General features: G+C 36.2%; 1 protein-coding gene and 1 long non-coding RNA gene across 2 annotated transcripts; both read right to left on the bottom strand.

Moving 5' to 3' along the window:
- Positions 1 to 15,515: 15,515 nt before the first annotated feature.
- Positions 15,516 to 18,351, bottom strand: LOC113278814 (DNA topoisomerase 1 alpha-like). Its single transcript, XM_026527556.1, has 7 exons — positions 17,449 to 18,351; positions 17,267 to 17,347; positions 16,850 to 17,161; positions 16,446 to 16,746; positions 15,945 to 16,347; positions 15,682 to 15,850; positions 15,516 to 15,584 (listed from the first exon to the last, which is right to left on the bottom strand). The coding sequence occupies exons 1-7, from the start codon at positions 18,349 to 18,351 to the stop codon at positions 15,516 to 15,518; spliced, it is 2,238 nt and encodes a 745-aa protein (XP_026383341.1).
- Positions 18,352 to 19,889: 1,538 nt separating this feature from the next.
- On the bottom strand, positions 19,890 to 21,350 carry LOC113281087. Its single transcript, XR_003325904.1, has 2 exons — positions 20,635 to 21,350; positions 19,890 to 20,521 (listed from the first exon to the last, which is right to left on the bottom strand). It is a non-coding gene; the product is annotated as an uncharacterized LOC113281087 (long non-coding RNA).
- Between the last annotated feature and the right edge of the window lie 1,268 nt (positions 21,351 to 22,618).

Raw genomic sequence — 22,618 nt, 5'->3', positions numbered from 1 at the left:
GGCCATGCCCTAGCCGGTCCCACACGCCCATTATTTTATTATTATTTTGTGTTTTGTTTCCAGATTTCATGAAAACTCCCTGATTTCAACAAAATATCTTGGTTTTCAACAAATCCCTTTGATTTTATGAAAATTATCTAAAATCATCAAAATCACATAAAATTGGGAAGAGTGCCTTGGGACCCGCCCCCATTTGCCGGCCAGCCATGCCAAGGTCAATGCCGGTCCCACAATCCCATTCCCTATTTTGTATTTTAATTTATGTCTCGCATCTCACGGAAGTTCCCTAATTTCGCCAAAATCTCCAGTTTCATGGAATTTCCCTTAAATCAGAGAAAAATACATAAAATCACATAAAACTGGGAAAAACATGTGGGACCGCGTGTCAACCGGCCGGCCATGCCCTAGCGGTGGCCGGTCCCACAACTTGTGATTTCTTGTTTATTTATTATTTTCATCATCTCATGTATTTTTGCCGGTTTCAGCAAAATCATGGATTTTGCATATTTTCTCCAAATGTTGCTCAAACGTGCACCAGAAAATATCAAAATTCTCAGGACTAAAGCGCGTATATCATGGTGACACGGGAACATCCCCTTGACCGACCAAGGGTGATCCTGAAGCTTGCAAACAGCTGGTCCCGCATGTTTTAATGATTTTAACCTAATTTGCTCAGTTGCTCATATTAGGTTCAAACTCTTTCCAAACAATTGGAAGTTCGCTCAAACGACCATCTACTGGTCCCACAGCCACCAAGAGACGGTCTCATGACCTCTTGGCCGGTCCCTCATATTTTCTACATCAGGTTTTATGATTTGTCGCTCACACAAGCATTATTTCAGTAAATGATTAAACCAACATTTAATCATTCTTTTACCAACTGGTCCTCAAGAGACTTTGGTATTTTTGGTCATTCGAGCATCTGAGCGTTATATGGTGAACCCGTCATCCCATATGGCGGGTCTTATGTGATTTGCAATAAATCATTATCTCGGCAAAATTAGGATTTTGAATCCAGAGCTATGCAGAAACGTAATTCTGAGCAGATTCGAACACTCTGATAATTTTATGTTGATTCCATGATTAACATTCATATTTATTATGCTCGACCCAGCAGTCAGTAACTTAAATTAATATTTCATTTGGTCCAGCTACCAACAATTCATCAAAAGAGCAATATTTGCTCGAACTAGCAATATTCGCTCGAACCGGCAATATTTACTTAATTAGCAATATTCGCTCAGACTAGCAATATTTTCTCAAACCAAAGAATGTTGGTTCAACTATCAATATTCAACAATTTAGCAACACAGTTTTGCTCTTCTTAGGTTATGATGATACCTTGTCTCAGCAGACATGTTAAACTCATGAGTTTCAGAACATTTGCTAAACATGTTCAACACAGCAATACATGGATTCATCGTCCCATAAAGTCAGCAACTGACTCCACAATCACGAGATTTCAATCGTGTCACATGGGGGGATATTAACTAGGGTTTTGGTCTGGCGGTCTACGGCACGTGTGTTCACCCACGTGAGAATGTGAGCAAGTCGTGCAATCAGTTGGAAGAGTCAGCAAAGTAGTGGGTGGAAAGTTAACCAAGTCCCCGCACGATGAGTAATTGGTTTTAACACGATTTCCCCATTTCCCATTCTCTGATTCCAGCAACTGTCACACTTCATGGGATCATGGTGTTTTCAACTCCGGCATTATAAAATATCTCTGAATCCTGATTGAAAGGACAACAGTTTTCGAACATTCGAACAACATTCGCCAAAACGAGCAATTTCTCATCAAGGTTCATACAGACAATCTTTCGTCTACACGAACTCACAGAAATTACTCTCAATTGAGAAAAATTCAATCATTCAGAGCATTTTCACGCTGAATTCACAACGCACCTAATATCTCAGATCACCATTGATCTCACGTATTCCTCAACTTCCCTCCTACAAATCAACCCATCCTCTCTTGTGACCGAATTGACTCTGGAACGGCCATTATTCTTGGTTTAGGTTGGGGTCTTACAGATTGATCTCTCAGACTTAAAACACTCCCTTTTTGCAGTGCATCTGTGTGAGGTTCAACATTTCGCTCGGTTCAAGGAGTCTCCACACGGTCGACTCTTTAATTCCGTAAAAACCAGCAAATCGTTTTTCCTCACTCACAGTTCCCTTCACCCCGTACAAGGATCTGTTCCCCTCTTCCATTTGGCATTCACAAAACCGATACATACCAAGGTGATTACTTAAGATTGGTTTTACTAATAAAAGTTCTACCAATACAAAAGTCAGGCCTTTGTGAATTAGTTCTACCAAGAACACAACAAGTTGTGAGCGGTTCTACTCCATCACACATATTGGTTGTTCATAAGATATGCAATGAATAAAAAAACCAATAACGCCCGGCAATTTCCTTTTCGGTTCACAAAACAAGTTTATGAACTTACTTCCTTAGAACACATGTAAACATTGTTCCCTAGAATGAAATCTTCACCTTATACCCATACATAATCACAATAGCATTCAAATGATTATAACTATGTCTTATCTACAAAGTTTAATGGTTAAGCAATAAACCTCGTATTGTATCCCTTAATACTATGTATATCTAGAGTTTAACATGCTTCGCGGTTATGTTTTCAATATGCACGACTTGAAAGATACGTTAGGGAATGAAACAGTTCAAGTCAAATATCACTAACCTCAAGTGAAAGGATGATTGTAGTTGTTGTAGCTCCTCGCTTCTTCACATATTCAAGACTTCTCAATACTTGTAATGTCTCATATCCTAATGCTTTCAAGCTAACCTATACGAAGTTTAACTCTAGTACATAATCAAGCGACTCTTAACATGAGTTTTGGTTCACTAAAATATGACAACCAAACTTGACATACCAACGCTTGGTGGGTTCAACCGAGCAATGCTCTAACAGAGGGGTAGTTGGTTGAAGGTGCATATGCGGACTATGTACCAAGTGAAAAGCGGGGGTCTAACAACACCATCCAATAATTCAATTAGAAATCTGTATGGACTAACTCCGAAATACTTTTCTAGAGAATCAACTAGACAGTCAGACTCAATCTAGATAAAAAAGTATCTCAACGAGTTGATGTCTCAAAATCTCGATTTGATCTTTAGCAAATAGAAATCTGCGAGTCTTTATCAAAGAGAGATAACTTGGACGGTACCAAAGACCAATGTCAAAGGATCAATCAATATCAATCAACAACCAAAGGTTGGATTTCCAATTAATGAACTGAACACCCAACCTGTATTATTTCAATTATATAAAATACAATGCGGAAAAGAAATAACACAGACACCAGAAGTTTTGTTAACGAGGAAACCGCACATGCAGAAAAACCCCGGGACCTAGTCCAGATTGAATACACACTGTATTAAGCCGCTACAGACACTAGCCTACTCCAAGCTAACTTCAGACTGGACCGTAGTTGAACCCCAATCAGTCTCCCACTAATTCAAGGTACAGTTGCACTCCTACGCCTCTGATCCCAGCAGGATACTGCGCACTTGATTCCCTTAGATGATCTCACCCACAACTAAGAGTTGCCACGACCCAAAATCGCAGGCTTAAAAAATAAACAAATATGTCTCACACAGACAAGTCTATCAAAGGATAAATCTGTCTCCCACAGATAAACCCTAAAAGAGTTCGTTCCGTCTTTTGATAATAATCAAGGTGAACAGGAACCAATTGATAATCCAGACTTATATTCCCGAAGAACATCCTAGATTAATCAATCACCTCACAACAATCTTAATCGACTAGCGAAACAAGATGTCGTGGAATCACAAACAATGAGACGAAGGTGTTTGCGATTATTTTTTATATCTTGCCTATCAGAGAACTCTCACGATATCAATCCAATCAAAGATTGTACTCGTACGATAGAAGATGCAAGATCAGATCACACAACTACGATAAAAGTAGTATCGGTCTGGCTTCCAATCCCAATGAAGTCTTTAAGTCGTTAACCTGGTTTTAGAAGAAGAAAACCAAAGGTTAAAGGAGAATCGACTCTAGCGAGCGCACTAGTATCGCACAGACGTGTGGGGATTAATTTTTCCGAATGCTAGATGTCTCCTATATATAACCTTCAAATCAGGGTTTTTCCTTGGTTACAAAACCTGATTTAGATTCAAGATGATATTTCTCAACCGTTAGATCGAAAACTTAGCTTGTCACACACACTTGAGGTATACGTTTACTGTGTTTGTGAAAACCGTGCCCAAACGTGTACTAGTGTATAGGTTAAACATAGTAACCAAATGGTTAACCATATGAGCATTTCATATTAACCTTGTTCTTCTTCACCATAACTAGTTCAAATGACTTCAAGATGAACTAGTTAGAGAGTTGTTCAATTGCTATGAGATCTTATGTAAATACATAAGACGCAATTGAAACAAACATGATTCGATTCGATTGAATTGGCTCATGAACTTTATCCACGGTTGGCATAAAACATTCCTTAGTAATTTAAGTTTCATGTTCAGAGCACATCTTTAGATCATAACCACTTAAGCTCACAAACAAGTTCGCGGACATAATTTAACGGGCAGAGTTTTCCAAACTCAGCAGAAATTCTCGGCAAGAGAACTTCCGCCAGTTCGCGGAATAGCACACAAACGAGATTTTGGAAATCCCAGCAGAAATTCTCGGTCGAGAACTTCCGTCAGTCCGCTACGTGTACGAATACATGTATTACGACTTCAGACATATAACAGTTTTCCTAGTTTGTAAGACTGATAACATTGTTTCGAATATAATATTTTATATTTTTCTAAATCAATTCGAAACATTCCTGAATAATATCAATGACACATATCACTGTTCCAGGTTATTTTCAATTGATAAACTTAAATCATGATTTGGTTCCGAACAATAAACTGTTCTCCACCAAATTTGATCAAGTATGAAAAATGTTCATTAAGCTTAGTCATTATATTTCGAGAAACTCGTAAACTAAATAAATAGTTCCCGACTCGAAATCCTTGTCTATGCAAGCTAGTCTAATTAGTTATGCGACAACCATCTCAAAGATAGAAAGTGAATATAATTTGAGAAATATGTGGTTCAGTCTTCAGTTACCTTTTGTTGATGAAGTTTTCCAAAAGCTTACGTTGATCTTCACCTTCAAACGGTAGAATGCAAATGATGACTGGCTCATTTCTCAACTACTTCTATCCTAGACCGAGACTTAACTAATTGTAGACTAGAAATCAAGATATAGTTTTGACAACTAAATTTGACAACAAGCTTTATATAGCAACACTTATGAGCTCGACCGAGCAATGCTCTAACAAAAGTTGCACCAACAAATCAATCCAAAAATGAAGAATCCTCTTCTTACTTCTCTAATTTTACTCTTTCCATTATCAGATCCGGGAGATTTTAAGCGAGAGTTGAGAAAATAATTCATAAAAACCATAGCTTGTTCGTCAACAGGGATTTGATTTTCATTACAAAACCTTGGTTTAAACGAGTTTTGCTTGTAGATTTTTTTTCGATGAATACTACTTTACAAACCCATTCATTTAAAAATACGGAGTATCACAATTTCTAACTAATTTAAGAAATTTTCCTGTTAATCAAGTTAAATAAATTTCCGATGACGATTTTCGTTCTTCATATATAAATTAGTTTCAATTTTTTCTGATCCACTCATCAGATTGGTTTAATTGTTTGCAGCAGTGCATAATTAAATACCTTTCCTTAATAATGACACTAGATTACTGCTGCAGCAGTAGAGGGACGACCGAAAAATACACATATAATTGAAGAACAAACCATGTTGTGTCCAACAAAATGCACGAAGAATAAATTTTAGAATTTCACAGCCTACTTAACAAAATATGAAAACACGGATGAAAATAACACTAAAAGAAGAGTTGTGCGAAGATTTTTTTATAGCCACTACTACAAAGCATATCAGAATATTTACGTAGAATTGGAAATGCATTTTGAGAAATACTGCATTTAAAATTTAAGAAGAAGCTTTATTTTATTTTTTAATGAAAAGACCGTGCCATGATTTTTTGTAATTAATTATTACATGGGTATATTGTCTTTTTTTTTTCTTTTATTTCTGAAGGGGGAAAGGGCTCCAAGGAGCCCAATTAATTAAACTTCCTCAATTAGTGAGGTTTGAAAGGATACAAGAAGGTGGGGAATTCTCATCCCACCAATTATTTACATTGTTATGCATTGCATATTGGCACAAAGAATGAGCCAGATTGTTTGCACATTTAGGTACATAGACAAATTCAACATCATTAAATTGCCTAGCAATATCTTTGATCTGACGAACCACCGAATTTATGGTCCAAGGAATGTCTCTATGGTCACCCAAAACTGCATCAGTGACATTCGTAGCATCTCCTTCTATGATGATTCGTAGTCGCCTTCACTTCGAGTAAAAAAACACATGTCCTAGTTTATCAAGGGAAAACGACACATGTTCGGAACCATGACACATGTTTGGCATTTACTGAAATTTCTCAAGGAAGCAGGTTAATATAGTCATTTGCTTAGTTTATTTGCACATAAAAGCCCTAACTTAAGAAGCATTCGTCTTCTGCTATCTGCATCACCTCTGTTCTCTAAGCACTAGATTATAAGTTTACCTTAAATTTTTTCTTTGTGATAATTTGTTCGATTCTTCCTTTTCTTTGTTTGAGGTTAGCTCCCCTGAAAGAGTTGATACCAGACAAATAACTAGGCTCCCTTATTTTCTCTCATCTTGTATAGTTATAGTATCTTTTAGTTCCAGTAGTTTTATTCGTGGTTGTTTCAACTTGAGTTTTATTTTTTCTTTTTTTCTGCTTACTAGTTTTTCCCTTTTAAAATATATTGTGTTTGTGTAAGATTGATATGCAAATTAACCTACTTTTGTGCTTCTTCTAGACGTAGGAAAATGAAGGCTCCTGTGAAACAACATGATGCTGAAATCAATACTGACTATGTTCCTTATGGTTGTATTTTTTCGAAGATGCAACTCCCATCAAGTAAATCTTCAATTGAAGGAAAGGCTATACCGTCATTCTCAATCATTAAGAAGAGATCTCTTTCCTGTACAGGCCGTCGTGACACTTTTATCAGACTTGTTCGTAATAAAAGGGCTCAGGAGTACTATTTGATAGTTTTATCGAGAGCAAAGATGCTCAAATCATACACACCGCCAGTATTAGAAGACTACTCATTGGGTATTGATGGAGAACTAGTGCTTTCTAGGTTTTTGAAAAATTACAAAAATTTTAGTTATCTTTATCATTTTAGTTTTAGAATCTGCTGTAGGACTCATCGCGTTGTGCTCTTTTCCTTCGTCAGGATTTTATCCCTTTGGATTTGGGTTTTCCCGGTCAAAGTTTTTAACGAGGCAACAAATGCGTGTCCAACACCTTTTGGTGGTTTTATCATTTACATTTTATTTTTTGCATTTTACTTTTTATGTATTTTCCTTAATCTGTTAGCTATAATATATAGCTATAATTGTATTGTAATCACGGCTGCTAACGCCTTAAGTTAGCTTTTTATTGAAATACCTAATTCACAAAAAAAGAAGAAAAAAAATCACCTCTGCTCTCTTTTCTTCTTTTAGATGTTTGTATATCTTTCGCTCAAGCCAAATTTCTGAAAATCAACTAATACCCAAAATTTCGAACAATCAAAAGAATCAAATTAGTGAATGAAGTATCTGAGAGTTGGGACAACAACGGCCGCAACAACTGGGGGTAATGAATATGGTTACATCACTTAGTACCCTGCTTGAAGAGATAAACGTTTTTAAAACCTGGCTAAATTTGGGCGTATGGTGATTAATTGGGGCCTATGGATTTTTTCATCCACCCCATAGAGAATGATAATGGGTGTCTAAGTTGGATGAAACTACCATTTTACCCTCTATGAAATTTTAATACTACCAATTTATCCTCATTAAATCCTAATAACAAAAAAAAAAAGCTAAATCAAATAAAAATCACTTCCATTTCCCTTTCCATCAAAATTAAAAATTCATAATTAAACGAAAACATTGTTGATAATCACCAGATTCACTAAAATAGGTAATTTTTCGTTTTAGCTCGAATCGGGTACTTTTCTATTAACCCAATCCCCTGGAGTAGGTTCCAATAACATCTAATCACCCAAACAATCCAATTTTTTTAAATTAAAGTTTTTTGGATTTATAACAATTGGTCTACGTCAATGCACTTGTAAACCGATTTCATTTAGAAAAAAATGTTTATGCCCACAAAGACCGATTGTCCTGGATGGCATTCTGTTCTGAGGAAATTGAATCAGAATCGGTCTACGTTAATGCCCACATAGCCCGATTCTTGTGTGGAATTTTTTTGTGTTATTTTTTTGTTAGAATCGGTTTACACGATACATATATAAAAATCGATTCCTGTTATCAATATTAGGAATCAGTTTTTATATATGTATCGTGTAAACCGATTCTGGTGAACCAAAAAAAATAATAATTAGTACTCGACGATAAAATAAGTATGAAATCATACTCGATTTCATTTCGATTAAAAATGAAAATGAAAATAGTTCTACATGCTTTTACCCAATTTGAAAATGAGTATAACTTTATACTCGAATAGAAAACGAGTATAACTTCATACTCGAATTGAAAACGAGTACAACTTCTTAAATGATTTGAAACTGAGTATGAAGGTATAAAATGAATTTTAATTTTATTTGATGTTTAAAAACACATAATTCACAGATAAAAAAGAAAAATTTTACCCACAATCGGTTAATGTTCATGCCCATATAAACCGATTCTGGATAATCGGTTGATTTTCATGTCCATATAAACCGATTCTGGGTAGAAGCAAGTTTCAGAAAATCTCTATATGTTTTTGAGGTTACAATCGGTTGATACCAATGGAAACATATAACGATTATGAGTTGGTGTTCTTAAAAAAATTCAAAATTTTAAATTTTTTCATGTTCAGATGATTCATTAACACAAGTTAATTTCACATCTAACACGATATTTTACCACTAATCACCCGAATTAATACAAATTAATCAGGGATAAATTAGCCATTAAAAAATAATTAGTTAAGGGGCTTTTCATTTTACTTCAAAATGTCTTTTTTTTTGTCACGTAGTGATAGGCCCAAATTAAACCTTATAGGGCCCAATTTAGCCAGGTTTTAAACGGATTCCAAAAATCAGTGGGTAGTTTTGTGTACGTACACTATTCCACAAATTGGTTATCTAACTCAGTGAATGAGTTATGTTGAATTAGTCGGGGGTTTATATTTGGATCAATTGTTGTATTGTCCTGATTATGAGAAATAATTGGTCAACTTAAAACTCTCGATATGGGTTTTGACAAAGAATTGAAGGTGCGATAATAGAAGAAGGGGTATGACTCGGTGAGTTGCTAATAGTACACAGTTATGAATCAACAATCCTGGACAACTCTTTTATATTTCTTGGGTGCTTATAGTCATTTATGTCCGTACAATTTACGTATATGAATGACATCCTGTCTGTTAACTTGAGTCGGTCATGTGTCTGTATATAACTGAGACTCTGATCTCAGTTCTGGTGTGTTGTCAATCTTATCTTCTTGTACCATTTCCCTATGGTATCAGAGCCTTTTGGCCCGATGACCTTTTTCTTTCAATTTTCTTAAAGCTTCCGCCATTAAAACTCTGCAAATTTTCTTGATTTTCTTGCTTTGCTTCTTTTCTTTTTTTATTATGGAATCACAAATTATTAAAGTTTCACTTCACACAATATCTAGTATTGTTACTTCTAAGCTTCAAGAGCATAATTAAATTACTTGGAAATCTTTACTTTTACCTTTGTTCAAATGTTATAATGCTTTAGGTTACATTGATGGATCCAAGAATTATCCTCTCAAGTATGTATATGCAGTAAGAGGAGCAGATGAAGATCACACTATCAATCCTGAGTATACTCGATGGTATGAAGAAGATCAGACATTAATTCTCTGGATTCAGTCAACAATCTCTGAAAGTGTAATATCTTATGTTGTTGGAGCATAAACATCGTACGATCTATGAAAATTAATTGAAGAAAAGTTTTCTGTAACTTCTTAAACACAGGTAATTCAACTTAGAAAAAAATTATAAAATATCAAACAAGGTAACTCCTCTATTACTACCTTTCATAATGAGATCAAGAAGATATCAGATTTACTTTCTGCTGCTGGATCTGCTATCAACAACAGTGAAATGGTAGTAAGTGTTATCAATGGCCTTAATCCTGCTTTTGATTCTTTTTCTACTTCAATTAGAATTAGAAATCCTCCGGTCACTCTAGGAGAACTTCACAACCTTTTGTTAAGTGAAGAAATTGTGCTTACTGAGAAATCTAAGTTGTTTACACAATCTGAAAAAGCAAAAGCTTTTGCTGCTTTTAGATCTCGTACTCGACCACCTTTCTTTCAAGCACCACCAATATTTAATCAATTTTCTCACAATTTTCCATCAAGAACCAACTATTCATACAGATCTCCAAATCCACAATTTCAACCTTTTTCATATAGACCTTCATATCCTTAATATTCACCAATTTCATCTTCATCAACCTTTCCTGTGAGGAATCCACTACCAAATTCTTATGGTGTTAGTACTTCAACTGCTAAAATGACAAAAATTCCTTGTCAAATTCGTCTTAAAGATGCTCATGATGCTCCGGAATGTACTTATAGAATGAACTTTTCTTATCAAGGAAGAGCAATTCCTAGCAACATTCATGATATGTTGGCCTCTGCAAGTTTAAATGGAGAGAATCCTTGGTATGCAGATTCTGGTGCCACTCAACATATTACTTAAGATTCTGCACCAGCCTTTTTAATTCCTAGAGATACTTATGACCGTGTTAAAGCTTATAATGTAAGCTTCTTAAATAACAATGTTGTTGTAAGAACATAACATGCTAATCCAACGAACATAACATGCTAATCCAACAGATTCAGTGATTGTCAACTCATCTGGAGATTGTCCAAAACGAGCCTAAATTATATATTAGCTGTCTTTGGTTTTCTTGTTTATATATATTTTTTATTCCCCAAAAAAAATGAGGAAAAATATACACTTTCTGAATGAAAAAAATTAAATAAAAAATCGTACAATACAATTAGATGCAAGAGGTTGGATCTCCTTAATGGCGGATGGCAAACTGTGGCCATGTGGGGGGCCTTTGAGAAAAGGCAAGGTCCTCCTGATACAATTAAAACTCAATTAGAATTTTGAGTGATAGATAAGTTCAAGTCTCCACATACCTTTTTGTTGATGAAGTTCCACGGTTCCTTGAGTAGATCTTCGTCGTTGTATGATGAATCGCGATGAAGTCCTTGAGCTCAACTACACTTTTCTATCCTAGTCCGAGACTAAGCTATAATAGACTAGAAATCAAGACTTATAGTTTCGATCACTAACATTGACAAACATGCTTGAGATAGAAACGCATGCGAGGTTGACCGAGCTATGCTCTAACAGTTAGCATTTATCAATTAGTATCATATTAAGCTTCGTTTATCTAGGCTGCACTTCTGGTTGTATAAGTCCGAATTTTGAGGATAGCCAGACTTTTGTCAAGTTTCTATCGATTTCCATCACATGGATCTTTCGTTTGATCTGATCATCCGTTTAGATCGTAAATCATGAAATCAATTATAGGCTTAATCTGTGGGAGGCAGAGTTAGGTTAAATTCTTCAATTGAGGTTGAAGCAACTCTTAGTTGTGGCTAAGATCATCTACGGGAATCAATTGCTCGGAGTCTTGCGAGATTCAAGAGGCGTAAGGAGCGCGACTGTTCGGAGGATTTCCTTGTAGGGCTCAACTACATTCCATACCGAAGTTAATTGGTGGTAGGCTAGTGTCTGTAGCGGCTTAATACAGTTTGGTGTTCAATCTGGACTAGGTCCAGTGGTTTTTCTGCATTTGTGGTTTCCTCGTTAACAAAATTTCTGGTGTCTGTGTTATTTCTTTTTCCGCTTTATATTGTTTATCTTTACAATTGAAATATCACAGGTTGTCCGTTGATCAATCACAGTAGCTAGGTCCAACCTTGTTAGTTGGATAAGACTTGATTGATCCTTGAATATTGGTCTTTGGAACGGTCCAAGATCTCTCTTTGTAGTTAGGTTTATGGATTCAGTTCTGTAGACTTTCTAACAACAAGTGAGAGAGATATAACTCTGGATATTTTTCTTGATTGAGTTTTTACTCTCGGAGTTCTGTTGAGTTTGTCCATACAGATTGCCTACGAAAAAGTTGGTGGTGTATTTTGGTACCCCACTGTTTTCAGCTCTGTTTCGATTTCTTAACCAATCTTTCTGCTTTGTTTAAATATCTCCGTATCTTTTTCTAATTCTAAAAAATTGAGTCTCCTAATAGTTTTTCTGAATAAATGAATGCACCCGTAAACTTTTCAGACGGTGGGTTTGACACTAAAAAAAATCCAAAAAATAGATGGACGGGTGTGACTGCAGTTTTCACCCGCTGTTGTTACACTATGTTTACTTTGTACTGTAAGAGGTCACTTTCAGAAGGAAAAAATAAAATTTACAGTCATTTGTACACTCCTCTTATACACATGACACGTAAGCTCAACTGCTAAAGTGAACGGGAGTCGAAGTTTTACATACCAAGCATGGTCATATATTACACGAGGAAATTGAGTCTTTCCAAAAGAAGTTGAATTCAATTTTGAATCAGAAATTCAGAAGCAGAGTCTTGAAGTCGATGGAAAACGAAGAGCAAATCCCTCCTGGAGCAGAAGAAGTAATCGGGGATGAAGATGTCGCCGGAGTTCAAGTTGCGAATGCTGTTGTAGGAGCTGGTGATGGTAATCGAAGTAAGAAAAAAGTTTCGATGTTTTCCGGTTATTCTCAATTTTGGGTTTAGTTTTCAGGTTTCTGTTTAAGATTATGTTGTGATTGATGTTGTTACTGTGAATGGTGATGATTTGATAGGTTTAAAATTATATTAAAATCACAACATGATTCTAATGAATCCTTGTATCTGTACGAATGACATTGTTCATAGATTTGGGACCTAAGGACTTAAGGACCACAGAATCTTTCTATGAAACTCTTCTTGGAAGGAAAGGAAAGGTAAACCTAAAACAAAACCTTCTGTCTGGTAATTTGTTTGTTAATCACATCTAATTTAGTAAATTTGTTTTTTTCATAGTGCGATTTTTTATCGAAACATAGGAGTGAAGTACTAGTTAAATGGAAGTCAGTAAATGATGACGAGGAGAGTACCAAAAAAAAGCTTCACAGGCATACAAAGAGAGAACTGTGTCAATTTGCCACTTTATTTGGAGGGAACATGTGGATTTCCTCGAAAAAGGTATGTAGATTGCTTGACAACGCTTTTTGCTTTAATGTGTTCTCTTGACATCCTCTCTGGATTTTCCAAACTGTTTATTGAGGGTCTTGACATATCGATAGTACCTTGACCTGAGTGCTGCCTCCGGTATATCTAAAGTAGCCAAATATGTAAAAAAATAGCTAGTTATTACGTTTGATTTGTGTCACTGATGATGGAAAAAGAGTATTGTCATGTATAATGTAGATAGATGGATAGGTTGAATTTTTAATTCTGATGATTTGTAGGGAGTTAGTATTTACATATGGTAGTTGTTTCATTTGGTTGAAATATTTTAGGGTGTGGGTAAGTAAAACGCAAAGGAACACCCACGCCAACAGGAGACTAGAATGAATAATGTTGTTTCTGTCTACTAAATACATGACCTGTAGTTTGCATCGGGGGAAGACTGAATTCAATATAACCTTAAATCATATAGGCTTGCTGGAAAGAATGCTTGAAATAAGGATAACCATCTCAAGCTGAAGGAATTGAGTAACCGTTCGTTGTTCAAGCTGACCAACATGTTCTATTATGGTTGTAGACAGTCAGGCCATTTATTATTGTTAGAGTAGCATATGTCAATCGCATCCCAGGTACAGAGACAGACACTGAAGCATTTCAGTGGCATCCTAGGCAGAGAGACACTGAATTTGTATGTCATATTTTAGTTTCGTAGTTGTTCTTAATTCGTTTTGTTTAATCTTACTTCAGTCAGTTGGAGATGAACTAAGCGGATCCTGTTTTGATATAATTTGATACAAATTCAAGGAAAATCAATTTTATAAATCTCAATTTTATTTCGTTATATAGTCATGAAGCTGTTTAAGTTGTTCTAAATGAAAAGGATGGGGTTGATTTGGGTTTAGTGTGATAGGTTGAATTGGATTCTGGAGTTACCATTCAAACTGTTCGTAGTTTTAGATTGTTGAAGGCAGCATGTAAAAATGGATATACACTACCCCACATGTGATACTCTATTATGGCATTGAGTTTTTAAATGACTTTGATTTTGGTTTAGTGTGATAGACTGTTTACGGGTTTAGAATGTTCTTTCACCCTATATATTGATGGAGAATGTTACATGATCTATCAAACATCTGCAACTGTTTCTGTGTTTATTTTGGTTGTAGTATGGATTTTGCAACTCTACTAAGATACGTTACATTGTCAGTGATGTTTATTATACTTCTTAATTTATTGCAGGATGTTCTCGTTGACACTCTGTACGATCTTCTGCTGCAAAGAGCTGGCGAACCTAGCCTTCTTGAGCCTACAGAAGATGAAATCATCGATGCAGCAACTATGATATGCCGATTCAAAACAAGTCATTTAACCTCTGATGTAAGTCCTCTGAATCTATAGACATTTCTTCATCTAGCGAACCTAGCCTTCTTCATAATCCCCTGCTAATAGTTCTAATTTGGATGCAGCAACTAGTTGCAATGGAGATCATCAATTGGAACACGCTATATGCTGAAGTGGCATCTCTCTTGACCATTCATGAAGATCAGATCAATGATGACACCAAGGGTCTGATAAGGGGAGCATGGGAAGCTATGCGTTTGAATTCTCTTGCTAAATTAGCCTATGATGAGGATGATGAGGGTGATGAGGATGACGAGGGTGATGAGGATGATGAGGGTGATGAGGGTGATGAGAATGATGATGATGATGAAGAAGAAAACGCACAAGAGGGTGATGAGGATGAGGATGAGGATGATGATGAGGAAGAAAACGAACAAGAGAATGATGATGATGAAGAAGAAGAGGAAAACGCACAAGAGGATGATGATGCACAAAATGCAGATGATTGGGAACCACACGACCCAGAAGAAGAACAAGACGTGGCAGAAGTTGATGGTCAGGCAGAGGAATTGGAGGATCTAACTGATGCTCCTCAACCTTCATCAAGCGATAGCAACAACTAAGTCGCTGTGGCTTCAGATATACACACACTCCTTGTTGAAACAAGATTCTCAGACTTCTGTAACAGAAACTGTTGAAGTGTTCATAGATAAAGGTAATTGTTGCTGTTCATATATGAAGGTAGGCATAGGCTCATAAACAAGAGTTGTAGCCTCATCCTCCTGATACAATTAAAACTCAGGCAACGGATCAAAATCTGAAGCTTGGATCAACATCCATTGCCCAAGCAAACTTTGCCAGAAGCGACTTGTTGAATATCTGCCGAAAAGAGAATGACAACGGCATCAGATTTAAGAAAGAAAGAAAGGATTATAAAGAGCCAACCATCCAATTAGATGCAATATTGAACCTTTACCTTCTCAATTGGGACTTCATGGCGCTTACACCAAGCAACTGAAATTCTAGGATCAAGATAATTAGTCTTAGATGTGCCTAACGCAGTAGTTTTTAGTTCCTTCTTTAAATCCATATCCCGTTCGGTCTTCTCAATCTTGTCAAGTGTCAGCTTAATCTTCCTCTGCAATCTGAAATTCAATAGCAACATACATGAGACAACAACATCATTGTGCATTCAGCTCAAAATAGTAATAAGTTAACATAAGAGAAAACCCGCCATACATTTCGGGGGTAAAATTCTTCTTTGGTTTCCCATCATCAGCATCCAGCTGCAGTGGAGCTTTCCCTTTTCTCACCCTGTGCAAATTGGTTTCCAGTCCATCTAATACACCCTTCAACTTAACAATATTGTCTCTTAACTTTAGCATTTGTGCGCCATGCGACTTTGGCTCGGATCGTTGGTGATTACATAACTTAGCAACCTCTTTGTTTGCACGATTATAAACAACAACTTTTTCTGCAACATTGCGATTCATGATTTCACTGTTCAGCAGCTTATCCAAAGTGATAGATGCATTGTATGTGCGGAAAACTTTTGCTGTGAGGCCCGGCATGAGCTCCTTGAGATGAGCATTGAGTTTATATGTATCTAGCTTATCAAAAAGCTCCTCGCCGGTATTTTTTCCTATGAACAAAGAGTAGAATCATCGTAAGGCTCGATCCGAACATGAAATGGTAAAGAAAATTAACACACAACATTTAGATTGGAAAAGAAATGCTTACCCTTTTTAAACTCTCCAATTGCTTTATAAACAAGAGGGTCGACTTCAACAGTGTTTTCATATTTAATCGAATCTTTTCCAAGGAAGTTGATCTCTAACTTGTTTGTCTGAGGCACTAAGCTGACATTCTCAACTTTCAATGTACAACAACCAACTGTGTCAGCTTCATCGTCATCCTTCTCGTTCCCGGCCCTGAGGGCCAACATATCAATAAGGTAAGCAGCCACGGAAATTTGTTGCTTCATTAGATCTTTGTTCCTAAAGTCCTTTCTATAATTTGCTCTTATATCGAGTATGTAGTCCTGCAACCGACATATATGAAGAAACATAGCAATTAGTATTGCTCCAGACTTCAAGATAAAACATGACAAGCTGTAAACTAGCTACTGGTGTTCGATTTATTACCTTGAGTAGCCTTGCTTTCTCATATTTGTCCTTGTCACTTTGGCCTTTCCATGAGCTAGTATCGTCTAAAAAGACGTACTTGAATGCTTTCGGATCAATTGGATTTTTCCAAAATGCTAACCAGGTAACAGTATTGTCATGCTTCACTTCTTTCCACCTTTCATTAGGGATTGGACATTCTGGAACAGGTTCACCTTTTCCTATATTTATTGTAATCTCGTCTGGACGAATTCTACGTTTCAGCTTTCCCATCTTAGGATGCTCCCCACGGCCGCGGAAAAGCCCTGGTGGTTCGACTCTAAAATTTCCAACCTGTCATAATTATTATGTCAAATAAAACCCACAGAAATGCATAAACAAAGACATGAAAAACAATTTACTGGGAATCTACTACTAGTGAAATCCGCATAGACATACCTTCTCTTTTTTGCCATCGACAAAAGCCCACATGTACCTCTCATCCTCCTTCAGCTTTTCTTCTTTCAAGGCTTTTCTTTCCTGCATGTCATCATATTCGTCAGATATATTGTTCAGGAATCAACAATTAGATGCATGCCGGAAATACTAAAACTCAACTGTGATGTAATCTACAAACTTACTAGTGCGCTCAACTGTTTTTTCTTGTCTTTCTCATTCTGATGCCAATCGTAGATTGGAGTGAAATCACACAGATGGAATTTTTTGATAACGTGTTCTTTCCCAAGTATGACTCTCCAATCATTCATGAAGTTTTCTATAAACTTTGGTTTCGCAGCAAACTCCGTGTCTTTCATGACTGCAAACATGGTCGCAACCTCCTCCTGTTCGGGAGTCAATTCAACCTGTTCTCCATTGTAGAGCATCTTCACTCCGTGCGGCTTGTATGGAGGTGGTAATACAATACCGTTGTGTGCAAAAGTAGTCCATTTCTTTCCGGCACCAGAATTGAGGTGTAAATTCGTCGACTTAGACCTGCTCTTTATTATTTTCTTTGATGCACACTTGAGTGAAGAAGAAGTCACCTTTTTTGCTGCTATTTTAGTTTTGGATATCCTACCCAATGCAGAAGCAGCTTCAAGTTTTTCCTTTCTCTCGGCGAGCGTAAGGTTGTCCTCTTCAAGTTTTTCCTTTCTCTCGATGAGCGTAAGGTTGTCCTCTTCATCATCTTGGTCATCTGTGTTTGCTGTTTCAGAGACTTGCTTAATACTGTCACTAGACGACGGCAACTGGAACAATGACGTCAAATTCATTTTATCTTCGTCCATCAATTTGGAATTTTCTTCCACAGTATAAGGAAATCTGGAATCTCCTCCAACCTGCGATTGCTTTGATTTATTAGACCCCGATGGCAGTACAGACGGGGACACCACCATGCCGCTGTCAGATGTTGTTGTTGTCATCATCTTTGAATCATATTCATGCTTGCTGTCGACATTAGATGATGTTGTTGTTTTCCTTCTCTTGGAGATTATAGGTCCATCATTATCATCATCATAATCGTGCATGGCTTTGAAACTAGTCATTGGATTATGCGTAGCTATGGTAAAAAAAAAGGAGAGATGTTCATGCAGAGAGAACTATAGCTAGTATATCCCCTATTTTTATAGACACGGACTTTCCTTTTTCTTTTCACTTTCTATAGAATTCGAAAACATTCCTTATTAAGAGCCCCAGTTTTGTTTTTTTATTAAGCCTGTACCAGCCACCGGTGGTGGTGGTGCCGGCAAGGTTCCCCAACTGCCTTAGCCTGAACCGCTGGCTCCTGGTGGAGAGCTTATTAAGATTTCAGTCATACCCAACTGGGCACAACCAGCCTTTGATGGGATCTTTTTTTTTTTGAAAATTACTTACAGGGGGTTAGTCCTCGAGTGATTTCGGGGGAGTTGAGTGTATTTTAAATCTCGGGGATTTTGAGAGAGTGTAGGAAGTTTGAGAGAGTTTTGTGTTTTTGAGTTCAAGGAGTTTGGGGGAGTGTAGGGAGTTTGAGACAGTTTATTAGAGGGAGTTTGGGGGAGCTTGAGAGAGTTCACTCCTAACTCATTCTCTTTTAAGAAACAATAAACCCTTATTTGCAAATAACATTGATCTTTAATCAAAAGAAAAAAATAAATGAAAATGATCATATCTCTGTATCAATAGTATGTTATTTTGTGCAACGAGATAATTTTTTTCCCTTCAATTTAACGGTCTCCATACAATTCTAACTCCCTTTGTTCACGAACATTTTCCCACATATCATCCGCTATACTCTTTCTCCATGCATTAGCTTCTTGACGTTGTTGTTCTTGAGTTTGTTGTGTCAAAATTTCATCGTCATTTACAAGCGTTGATGGATGACTATCTTCCTCTTCCTCGACCGGGATTTAAACTCAGCAGACCATAGTCATATGTTGTGCAAGCTTTGCAGTAGCAAACGTGACATGATCCGCGTGAAAATTTTACTGTACTTCTATAACAAGGTAAACTACGACATACTCAAATTTCATCATATTCCAACGGTTGAATTTAAAGATATCATTATAATCAAATCATGCAATTTCTTACCAAGATCTTTTGAACCACAAATTAGGGTTTTGACAGAGAGAGAGTACCCACAAAAAAAAAACTATACACACAATCAAATAAACAATCATGGAGATCAAAGATATGAAAAACAATCAAAATAATACACAAATCAAACTATTATAAACAATCATGGAGATCAAAGAAGAAAAAAAACATACCTGGAAAAAAACGTTTCCTCTTCTTTCTCCTATGGTTTTCTACGTACCAAACTCTTTCCCAAATCTCTACTCTTTTGAGAGATTTGTTGTGAGAACAAAATACACTAAAAAATCCTTCGAACTCCCCAAAACAACCAACTCCCTAGTATTGTAGGGTTTTATGACTAATAGGGAGTTCAAGAGCTTTTTTTAAACTCCACAGCGACTAACAGGTGTTTTCTAGAGAGTTTAGGAGACTCCTCTAAACTCCCCCACGACTAACGGAGATTTGGAGAGACTCCCTCAAACTCCCTCAAGACTAACAGGAGAAAACCTAAATACATTAAAATCTCTCGAACTCTCCCACGACTAACCCCCTGTTAGATTGATAGGAGAAAGATTACACATGATACTCTATGATGTTGGTTACCCTTATCTCTTCCAACTGATTTGAGATATTGGTGTCAACCAATATGAGATTATCCCTAGATTGTGAACCAGACATATCAATTGAAAAAGAAAAACTTAAATCCGACAACAAGACAGAATTTAAAAAGACAGAATTTAAACCTCCACCAGCTACTCAGATAACATTCCTCCACCAATTCCATGAGCTGCAACTCCATACAAAAACACTAATATAGAACACTATTCATCTACACATACTCTTGCACCTTACAGCACCACCACAGTTAACTTCAACAACATCTTCCTCACATTCATTCATCTAATTCCATCTCCCTGCAATTCACCCCAACAGTCACTATTACCAATCTCAATTACCATAACTTCATAATCACAATCTTCACAGCTGCAACGACAAACATCCAAACTTCTTTCAAAACACAACCATTGAAACTCCGCTATAGCAGCATCATTATCAACTATTCTTCCAACTTGCCACATATCTACACCACCAGACTTCACTACACCATAAAACCAGTATATACAATTCAAATGAATCACTATCAGTCCCAATCTTTCATGTTCTCTACCAACCATTACCCAACAACAACAACAACAACATTCTCATTATCCCATTTTAATTATACCAACTCCAAATTATATACATAACAAATACTTAAATTGGTTAAGAAGATTTACCTCATACACATCTTAGGAATCTTCTTCACTTGAAATTCAATCCATGAACCCTGGGTCTTCAATTAAAATCATCACTGAAGTTGTTTCCTCCTTTCTTTTCTGATCAGATGCAAAAACATCAATTGTGAAAACCCCGAATAATCCTCAAACCCTCACTTCTGATCAAACCATTAATTCAAGTCCTCAAATCGACCAGACCCATCCAATAATTCTTCCTAATCATCACTTAAATCGAACTCCAATGAATTCACAGAAACCCCAGCTCTTTGATTCATCAATTCGTCTTCAGAACAACTTCTTATCATTAATACAACATCAACCCATTCGATTGTCATCCATTATGAACTCGAAATCATCACCATCAGTTCTATACAAATCTAATTTCAAATCCAGAAACCCTAACTTACTTGATTCATCCTCAAAAACATCTACACATCTTCAATTGAATCACAACCCAGTTATTATTCTTCCTCCAACAACACTATATCATCACCAATTCGCATCCTAATTCAATTCTCAGAAAAACCCTCTTCTCTGATTCGTCACTTCTTTTAACATCAGAACCTACCACAACACAATCATCACTAACAGCAACCCTTCCCTGATCTTTCTACTCTTGATCCGATCTCAAGAACCTCAACTTTGATTCTCAAATTCTCGACAAAAGACGAACAGAGGAGAAGAAGAAGAAGAAGGAAAGAGAAGAACGAGAAAGTAAGAAGAAAAAGAAATAAGATATCCAAATTAGGTATGGATGAGGCCGACCAAATTTGGTGACACACCCATTTGCTTTGACACGTGCACCCAAGAGGGTAATATCCAGATTATTATTTTACCCTTCGAAACAAATTGATAAATTATCTTCATCCGGTATCGGAACGACACGTTCGAGTAGTCAATCTCGCATAACTTTTCGATATCTATCTAACAGTACTAGTTTCATAACTAAATCGTTGTAAGGTTAATTTCTATGAATTAACGTTCGTGTTAAACTAATCGAGTCATTATCGGCTAAGACGTCTCTTGACCAGTCTAATAGCGTTGACGAGCTTAAGGGTCCTTACATTCTCCCCACCTTATTCATTTTCGTCCTCGAAAATAAATCCATTCTTGAAGTCTTCAAAAACTCCCCACCTTATAGAATAATCCCATCTCTTGTCGAATTGCAATCAACATAAAACTAAACACAAACCTATATGGCTTTCTACAACTAAAAATTTGTGGCTCTAAGTTCAATTGACTATTTCCATTTCAATAAATTATTGGTTCTATTTACGAGAGAAGATACTCTATAATAAAGTTTCTAAGTTAAAATTTGGGATCTATCGGTCTACTAATAGAAGAAAGTCTCCCTTATGTTCCTAGTGATACCAGAATGCAGTTGCTCTGTCTAAGTTCATGACGCCTGAAAATGCCCACTACGTAACAAGTATCACCTGAACACATCAGAATTACCAACCTCGCTATTCCCCAGTGCTGGATTAACTAAGTATTAATTTGTTAAATTAATTAGTCTCTAAACTTTTATCGTAATTGGTGTTAGTCTTATATATTTACTTCATAAAATATATAAATAGTTCACGTCATTTTAAACTAGTCATCTGAATTTAGTCACCATTATAAGTAATCTCACTTCGATATCTGATATTTTTTTTAGCTTTGCTGTAATTCCCTATATAATTTTTAAATTCATTTACTATTTAAGAATAACTTAATGTTGTAACCATTATTCAAATGTCACTATTATTATTATTATTATTATTTATTTATTTATTTTAATGCGATCAAATTTTAGTTTCAGACGAAACTATATTATTATAACTAAATAATTTTTAAATTCATGTACTATTAAAGAATAACTGAATGTTATAATTATTATCCCAACGTTACTATATAACGTTGTATCTATTTGTTTATTCATTATGTGACCTGATATATAGTAAATAACCGCTAACAATTTTTCATAGTTATTTGATAGTAATAT

Source organism: Papaver somniferum, chromosome 5 (genome assembly GCF_003573695.1).
Source record: "Papaver somniferum cultivar HN1 chromosome 5, ASM357369v1, whole genome shotgun sequence".
NCBI classification, from domain to species: Eukaryota; Viridiplantae; Streptophyta; class Magnoliopsida; order Ranunculales; family Papaveraceae; genus Papaver; species Papaver somniferum.
The sequence above is the reverse complement of the archived record's forward strand: the minus strand, read 5'-3'. Positions and strand labels throughout refer to the sequence as shown.